The 9,218-nt window shown below is 46.3% G+C and overlaps 1 protein-coding gene across 1 annotated transcript; it reads right to left on the bottom strand.

The window, feature by feature from the left end:
* Positions 1–879: 879 nt before the first annotated feature.
* Positions 880–6,028, bottom strand: NANOGNB (NANOG neighbor homeobox). The gene is made up of 2 exons (XM_077955957.1): positions 5,948–6,028; positions 880–1,278 (listed from the first exon to the last, which is right to left on the bottom strand). Exons 1-2 carry the CDS (start codon positions 6,026–6,028, stop codon positions 958–960), a joined length of 402 nt encoding a protein of 133 aa, XP_077812083.1. The 3' UTR covers positions 880–957.
* Positions 6,029–9,218: the final 3,190 nt, after the last annotated feature.

The following is a 9,218-nucleotide window of genomic DNA, read 5'->3' as shown; positions in this document are numbered from 1 at the left end:
TTCTGGTGGGAGATATACGAGATAACAAGGTCTAGATGTTGGCTGTAAAAGGGTGAAGGTCAGTGAGCCTCACAAAGTTCAAGAACTCTAAGACTTAGGTGGGTGTCAGATGGTTTCTCATATGAATTATGAAAGCCATTTCAATATCAAAATATTTGATGAAATCTGGGGAGTGACCAGGGTAGTGGCAGATAATTATGATCTGAAGTTCCTTTATCAATCATTTTCCATACTCTTATTTGACCTCTAACTTATTATATCTGTCATTCTCATGTCCATTGGTGTCATCTTCTTGTCTTCACTTCCCTCTTTGTCCCATTTATCAAATTGCTCTTGAAAGAATCTAAATGGGCCGGGCGCGGTGGCTCACACCTGCAATCCCAGCACTTTGGGAGGCCGAGGCAGGTGCATCACCTGAGGTCGGGAGTTCGAGACCAGCCTGGCCAACATGGTGAAACCTTATCTCTACTAAAAATACAAAATTAGCTGGGCGTGGTGGCGCATGCCTGTAATCCCAGCTACTTGCGAGGCTGAGGCAGGAGAATGGCTTGAACCTGGGAGGCGGAGGGTGTGGTAAGCCGAGATGGCGCCATTGCACTCCAGCCTGGGTAACAGGAGCGAAACTCCGTCTCTAAAAAAATAAAAGAAGAAAAGAAAAAAAAGTTTATGGGCATACCCAATAATGATGGAAACACAAACCATCTCCGGAAGTCAATATATTCCTTCTACTTCCTTTTATTTTACAAGAAACACTTTCTTACCTCGTATGTTTTTCTTATGCTTTCTCTTGGACATTTCTTTATTATATTTCTTTCTCTTTTTACAAAACCATTGACTTATCTGCAAAAAATGAGGTGTGGGAGGTAATTAATACAGTAATAAAAATATTGCTCTATGTGAGTAATAGCACCATACAAGTGACTCTGTCTATCAATGAAGAAGTGTCTATTAATGTCGTCATACCTGTTTATGTGTCATGTCAAATTCAAACGAGAGTGAGAGACTCTCTTGTATTGTGGGGCACCTGCTTAACTTAAACTTTGCCCAGAGAGTGTCCATGAGGGATTTGCTGACTAATCTTTTCTCGGGATACTGTTTGTGTTTCTTATTTTCCCTTTTCCTTTTATTTTCCGGTTCATCTTCCAGCTCCTTCTCATTTTCTTCTTCTTTTTCTCGCTCTCTCTTTCTGCCTGCTTCTCTTCCTCCTTCTCTCCATTTCTGCTTTCCGTTTTGTTCATCTTCACTGTAATTTCCAGTTGATTGTTCTGGATTTTGATCCTAAGACATAGCTGGTCGTTTCTGTATTAAAAAACCTGTGGAATAAAATAAAGCTGCAGCCAAATTTGACTTTCAGAGCATAGTCAACAATCTTCCATGTGAGACTATGTTTGATTTTCCTAAGTTAGCAGTGTTGTACATTGGTGAAAAACACAGAGCAAAGAAAAAGTGAATTTGAGGCCAGGTGCGGTGGCTCATGCCTGTAATCCCAGCACTTTGGGAGGCTGAGGTGGGCAGATCACGATATCGGGAGATTGAGACCATCTTGGCCAAAATGGTGAAAACCCATCTCTACTAAAAATACAAAAATTAGCTGGGCATGGTAGCATGCGCCTGTAGTCCCAGCTACTTGGGGGGCTGAGGCAGGAGAATTGCTTTAACCCGGGAGGCAGTGGCTCATGCCTGTAATCCCAGCACTTTGGGAGGCTGAGGCAGGTGGATCACCTGAGGTCAGGAGTTCAAGACCAGCCTGGCCAACATGGTGAAACCCCATCTCTACTAAAAATACAAAAAATTAGCCAGGCGAGGCCGGGCGTGGTGGCTCAAGTCTGTAATCCCAGCACTTTGGGAGGCTGAGGCGGGTGGATCACAAGGTCAGGAGATCGAGACCAGCCTGGTCAATATGGTGAAACCCCGTCTCTACTAAAAATACAAAAATTAGCTGGGCGTGATGGCGTGTACCTGTAGTCCCAGTTACTTGGGAGGCTGAGGCAAGAGAATTGTTTGAACCAAGGAGGCAGAGGTTGCAGTGAGCTGAGATTGTGCCACTGCACTCCAGCCTGGCAACAGAGCAAGACCCCATCTCAAAAAAAAAAAAAAAAAAAAAAAAAAAAAAAAAAAGCCAGGCATGGTGGAAGGCACCTGTAATCCCAGCTACTTGGGAGGCTGAGGCAGGAGAATTGCTTGAACCCGGTGAGTGGAGGTTGCAGTGAGCCGAGATTGTGCCATTGCTCTCCAGCCTGGGCAACAGAGCCAGACTGTCTCAAAAAAAAAAAAAAAAAAAAAAAAAAAAAAGAAGAGGAAATTCATTGTAGGGAATTGGCTTATGCAATCTTGGAACTGTCTTGGCAAGTCGGAAAAGATGGCTGGAACCCTTCAGTGTGAGATGAAGCTGCTCTCCCTAGGCAGAATTCCTCTTAAAGCCTTAACTGATTGCATTAGGCTTTCTCAAATTATAATCCCTTTTACTCAAAGACAATTAATACGGATTTTAATCACATCTAAAAATGCCAGTAGCAAGACCTGGCGTGATGGTGGCTCATGCCTGTAATCCCAGCCCCACCACTGCACTCCAGCCTGGGTAACACAGCAAGACTCTGTCTCAAAAGAAAATAAATAAATAAATATGCCAGTAGCACCTAGTGTTTGATTGAATAACTGGGGTCTATCGCCTACCCAAGTTGCCACATTAAAGACCACTGATACTCAAACCAGACAGATATCCCCCGAAAAAAACTATAGATTAATGTCCCTTATGAATATGGAGGCAAAAACTTCAACGAAATGCTAGCAATCCAAAATCCAGCAACATAGTAAAAGGATTATGCACCATAACCAAGTAGGATTTATTCTAGAAATGTGTGATTAGTTCAAAATAGGAAAATCAATGTAATACATCATATGAATAGAATAAAGGAAAAAAAATGCAATCATCTCAATAGAAGCAGAAAAGACTGTTTCTCTAAAATTTAAACAGTTACCATATGACACAGCAAGTGCACCCTTTAAACAAAATGTATTATATCCATACAGTACACTATCAGCCACAAAAAAGAAATAAAATACTGATTCATGCTCAACGTAGATGAATATCAAAAACAAGCTAAGTGGGGCCCGGGTGTGGGGACTCATGCCTGTAATCCCAGCACTTTGGGAGGCCGAGGCGGGTGGATTGCTTGAGCCCAGGAGTTCGAAACCAGCCTGGGCAACATAGTGAGATCTCTTCCCCTCAAAAAATAAAAAAATGAGGTGAGAGGATCACTTGAGCCCAGGAGGTTGAGGCTACAGTGAGTCCTGATCACAACACTGCACTCCCACTTGGGTGACAGAGCAAGACCCTGCCACACCGGAAAAAAAAAAAAAAAAAGAAAAAGGAAAACAAATTAAATGAAAGAAGTAAAAATGCAAAAAGTCATATATTGTATGAGTCTGCTTATATAAAATGTCCAGCCTAGGCAAATCTATAGAGACAGAAAGTAAATTAGTGATTATCAGAGATTAGGGTGGGATAAAATTCGGAGTGTCTGCTAATTGTTATAAATTTTCTTTTAAAAAAATAGTTTATGTTTTTTTTTTTTGTTTTTTTTTTTTTTGAGACGGAGTCTTGCTCTGTAGCCCAGGCTGGAGTGCAGTGGCCGGATCTCAGCTCACTGCAAGCTCCGCCTCCCGGGTTCACGCCATTCTCCTGCCTCAGCCTCCCGAGTAGCTGGGACTACAGGCGCCCGCCACCTCGCCCGGCTAGTTTTTTGTATTTCTTAGTAGAGATGGGGTTTCACCATGTTAGCCAGGATGGTCTCGATCTCCTGACCTCGTGATCCGCCCATCTCGGCCTCCCAAAGTGCTGGGATTACAGGCTTGAGCCACCGCGCCCGGCCTGTTTTTTTTTTTGAGACGGAGTCTCGCTGTGTCGCCCAGGCTGGGGTGCAGTGGCGCGATCTCGGCTCACTGCAAGCTCCGCCTCCCGGGTTTACGCCATTCTCCTGCCTCAGCCTCCGAGTAGATGGGACTACAGGCGCCCGCCACCACACCCGGCTAGTTTTTTGTATTTTTAGTAGAGACGGGGTTTCACCATGTTAGCCACGGATAGTCTCGATCTCCTGACCTCGTGATCCACCCGCCTCGGCCTCCCAAAGTGCTGGGATTACAGGCTTGAGCCACCGCGCCCGGCCATAATTTATGTTTTTTTTTTTTTTTTTTTTTGAGACGGAGTCTTGCTCTGTGCCCCAGGCTGGAGTGCAGTGGCCGGATCTCAGCTCACTGCAAGCTCCGCCTCCCGGGTTCACGCCATTCTCCTGCCTCAGCCTCCCAAGTAGCTGGGACTACAGGCGCCCGCCACCTCGCCAGGCTAATTTTTTGTATTTTTTAGTAGAGACGGGGTTTCACCGTGTTAGCCAGGATGGTCTCGATCTCCTGACCTCGTGATCCGCCCATCTCGGCCTCCCAAAGTGCTGGGATTACAGGCTTGAGCCACCGCGCCCGGCCATAATTTATGTATTTTTAAGAGACGGCGGTGGGTGAGGTGGTGTGGCAGTAAACTGTGCTGTTGTTGGTCTCGAAATCGTCAGCTTGAGTGATCTGTCCGCCTTGGCATTCCAAAGTGCTGGGATTACAGGCGTGAGCCACCGCAACAGGCCACAAGTTTTCTTTTGTTAGGGGAAAAAAAAATTCCCTCTTGTAACCCACACCCTTCTATTGCTACCACTCCTCTTCTCAATTTCTTTTACAGAATGTGATCAAGTGTAAGAAAATTTTAAAGAGTTCTCTGTCTGTGTTCTTTGCCTGTTGGTGATTTTTCTCCCCTCATTCTTTCTTGAATATTCTCCAATCAGGCTTTCACATCCACTTCCACACATTCCTCTTCAGAGTCAGACATTAATGACCTTGACATTGCAAAAAATTAAAATGGCCACCAGGCGCAGTGGTTCCTGCCTGTAATCCCAGCATTTTGGTAGGCCAAGGCAGGTGAATCACCTGAGGCCGGGAGTTTGAGACCAGCTTGGCCAACATGGCGAAATCCTGTCTCTACTAAAAATACAAAAATTAACTAGGCTTGGTGGCGCACGCCTGTAGTCCCAGCTACGTGAGAGGTTGAGGCAGGAGAATGGAGAGGTTGAGGCAGGAGAATCGCTTGAACCCGGGAGGTGAAAGTTGCAGTGAGCCGAGATCGCCCCACTGTGCTCCAGCCTGGGCAACAGAGCAAGACTCAGTCTCAAAACAAACAAACAAACAACAACAAAACAAAGGCCAGGCATGGAGGGTCACTCCTGTAATCACAGCACTTTGGGAGGCCCAAGTGGGAGGACCACTTGAGGTCAGGAGTTCAGGACCAGCCTGGCCAACATGGTAAAACCCCGTCTCTACTAAAAATACCAAAATACAAAAAATTAGTCGGACGTGCTCTTTTGAACCCCAGGAGGGGGAGGTCACAGTTAGTCGAGATTGTGCCACTGCACTCCAGCCTGGGCAACAGAACAAGACTGTGACTCAAGAAAAAAACAACAACAAAACAAACAAACAAACAAAAAACAAAAAAAGAGAGAAAAGAAATCAAATGGCCAATTTCCAATCCCCATTTTCTTCTAAGGGTATCATGGTGGTGGGATAGTGGGTTTGTTTTGTTTTGTTTTGTTTGTTTGTTTTGTTTTGTTTCTTTGAGACAGAGTCTCACTCTGAAGTCCAGACTGGAGTGCAGTGTCTCAATCTCAGCTCACCACAACCTCCGCCTTCTGGGCTTAAAGGATTCTCTTGCCTCAGCCTCCTGAATAGCTGGGACTACAGGCGTCCCTCACCAAGCCCGGCTAATTGTTATATTTTTGGTGGAGACGGGGTTTCATCATCTTGGCCAGGATGGTCAACTCCTGAGCTCAAGCAATCTGCCCCCCTTGGCCTCCCAAAGTGCTGAGATTTCAGGTGTGAGCCACTGTGCCCGGCCTGTCCCCATCTTACTCACTTGAAGGATCAGGGGCTTCTGAAGTATCAGGATCTCTCTCCACAGGGAAAAAAGTTTCTTCTCCCACTTCCTGAACACCATCCTTCCTGGGGCTTCCTCAAAGTCAGCGGCTGCTCTTTCAAAGTTTTCTTTTTTTTTTTTTTTTTTTTGAGACAGAGTCTCACTTTGTCACCCAGGCTGCAGTGCAATGGTGTGATCTCAGCTCACTGCAACCTCTGCCGCCTGGGTTCAAGCAATTCTCCTGCCTCAGCCTCCCGAGTAGCTGGGACTACAGGCGCCTGCCACCACGCCTGGCTAATTTTTGTATTTTTAGTAGAGACAGGGTTTCATCATGTTGGCCAAGCTTGTCTTGAACTCCTGACCTCATGATCCACCCGCCTCAGCCTCCCAAAGTGCTGGGATTACAGGCATGAGCCACCGAGCCCGGCCTCAAAGTTTTCTTTGTTGCTCCTCTTTCCCCTACTGCTTTCTGACCCTATGCTTTTTCAATCACATTCAAGGTTAAATCCCTTCACCTCTTACCTCCTTTACATGTAGCTCTAATCCAGGTCATCTAATCTCACGGTTTTTAATACTGCCCAAAACGGAGATTACTTTCAAATGTTTATTTCCAGGCTTGTATGTCAAACTCCTGATTCAGTATCTCTGCTTGGATGTCTAATAAGTTATGTGAATTGAACTTAAAATTCCCAAACTCAGTTTATGGCTCCCTTCAAACGCTGACCCCACTCTCAGGCCTCTCCGTCTTAGTAAAGCCGACTCCATCTGCCCAGTGTTTTGAGTCAAAAACCTTGGTGCTGTCTTTGACTTCTTTCCTTTCTCATAGCTCAACTGAATCTGTCAGAAAATCTTGCTTTTCTTTCTTTAAAATATATCCAGACAACTGCCACTTCTTACCATCATCATCTCTCAACTGATATGTTTATCTCATAACTCAATCTGCTTCTGTTTTCATCCATCCCACCCCAAAATTTATTTCCAACATAGCAGAAAGTGATCCTTGAAAAATGTAAATCAGGGCCAGGTGTGGTGGCTCACACCTGTAATCCCCAAATTTTGGGAGGCCGAGGCGGGTGGATCACGTAAGGTCAGAAGTTTGAGACCACCCTGGCCAACATGGTGAAACCTCATCTTTACTATAAATACAAAAATTAGCTGGGCGTGGTGGCGAACGCTTATAATCCCAGCTACTTGGGAGGCTAAGGTAGGATAATCCCTTGAAACCGGGCGGTGAGGCTGCAGTGAACCGAGATCATGCCACTGTACTCCAGCCTGGGTGATAGAATGAAACTGCATCTCAAAAAAAAAAAAAAAAGCCAGATGTGGTGGCTCATGCCTATAATCCCAGTACTTTGGGAGGCTGAGGCAGGCTGATCACCTGAGGTCAGGAGTTTGAGAACAGCCTGGCCAACATGGTGAAACTCTGTCTCCACCATAAATACAAAAATTAGCTGGACGTGGTGACGCATGCCTGTAATCCCAGCTACTCAGGAGGCTGAGGCAGGAGAATCGCTTGAACTTGGGAGGCAGAGGTTGCAGTGAGCCGAGATCACGTCACTGCACTCCACCCTGGGTGACAAGAGCAAAACTCCGTCTTGAAAAAAAAAAGAGGCCGGGCGCGGTGGCTCAAGCCTGTAATCCCAGCACTTTGGGAGGCCGAGACGGGCGGATCACGAGGTCAGGAGATCGAGACCATCCTGGCTAACACCGTGAAACCCCGTCTTTACTAAAAATACAAAAAACTAGCCGGGCGAGGTGGCGGGCGCCTGTAGTCCCAGCTACTCTGGAGGCTGAGGCAGGAGAATGGCCTAAACCCGGGAGGCGGAGCTTGCAGTGAGCTGAGATCCGGCCACTGCACTCCAGCCCGGGCTACAGAGCAAGACTCCGTCTCAAAAAAAAAAAAAAAAAAAAAAAAAAAAAAAGAAAAAAAAAAGAAAAGGTGCCTGGAGCGGTGGCTCATGCCTGTAATCTGAAATCTGACCACTTTGGAAGTCTGAGGCGGGCAGATCACCTGAGGTCAGAAGTTCGAGACCAGCCTGACCAACATGGTGAAACCCCATCTATACTAAAAATACAGAAATTAGCTGGGCGTGGTGGTGTGAGCCTGTAGTCCCAGCTCCTTGGGAGGCTGAGGCATGAGAATCACTTCAACCCGGTGGCAGAGGTTGCAGTGAGCTGTGAGCTGACATTATGTCACTGCACACCAGCTTGGGCAATAGTGAGACTCTGTCTCCAAATAAAAAAGAAAAAAATGTAGGCTGGGTCCGGTGGCTCATGCCTGTAATCCCAGCACTTTGGGAGGCCAAGGTGGGCAGATCACGAGGTCAGGAGATTGAGACCATTCAGGCCAACATGGTGAAACCCCGTCTGTACTAAAAATACAAAAATTAGCTGAGCATGGTGGCATGTGCCTGTAGTCCCAGCTACTAGGGAGGCTGAGGCAAGAGAATCGTTTAAACCCGCAGGCAGAAGTTGCAGTGAGTTGAGATTACGCCACTGCCACTGCACTGCAGCCTGGCGACAGAGAGAGACTCTATGTAAAAAAAAAAAAAAAAAAAAAAAAGGAAAAAGCGCAAATCAGATCATCAGATCATAGCATTCTCTGGCTGGAAATCTGAATGGCTTCCTCCCTCAACGGAAAAGCTGAGGACCTCATAAGGGTTTAAAATGTCCTGTAGGATTTGGTCCCCTGCCACCTGTTTTTTTTTTTTTTTTTTTTTTTTTTTTTGAGACGGGGTTTCACTCATGTTGCCCGGGCTGGAGTACAATGGCACGATCCCAGCCCACCATAGCCTCCACTTCCCAGGTTCAAGCAATTCTCCTGCCTCATCCTCCAGAGTAGCTGGGATTACAGGCATGGGCCATCACACCTGTCTAATTTTGTATTTTTACTAGAGATGGGGGGGGGTCTCTCCATGTTGGCCAGGCTGGTCTCGAACTCCCGACCTCAGATGATTGCCTGCCTCAGCCTCCCAAAATGTTGGGATTACAGGTGTGAGCCACTGTGCCCAGCACCCTTGCCACCTTTCTGACTTCTACCAGTGCTTCCCTTCATTCAACAGTGCCGCATCCCCTAGCTTTTCAGTAAACAAGCCAAGTCTGGTCCCAGCTTAAGCCTTTGCATTTGCTATTTGCTCTGCCAAAAAAACTCTTCCTCCAAATAAAATCATTTTATCCCTTCCCTTCTTCAGGTTACTCTTCAAGGCTATTCATCCTCAAGGCCTTCGTAGAATTCTGTATTCAGAAAGCAAGCACCCTTTCTCCCACACTC

Source organism: Macaca mulatta, chromosome 11, assembly GCF_049350105.2.
Source record: "Macaca mulatta isolate MMU2019108-1 chromosome 11, T2T-MMU8v2.0, whole genome shotgun sequence".
NCBI classification, from domain to species: domain Eukaryota; kingdom Metazoa; phylum Chordata; class Mammalia; order Primates; family Cercopithecidae; genus Macaca; species Macaca mulatta.
The sequence above is the reverse complement of the archived record's forward strand: the minus strand, read 5'-3'. Positions and strand labels throughout refer to the sequence as shown.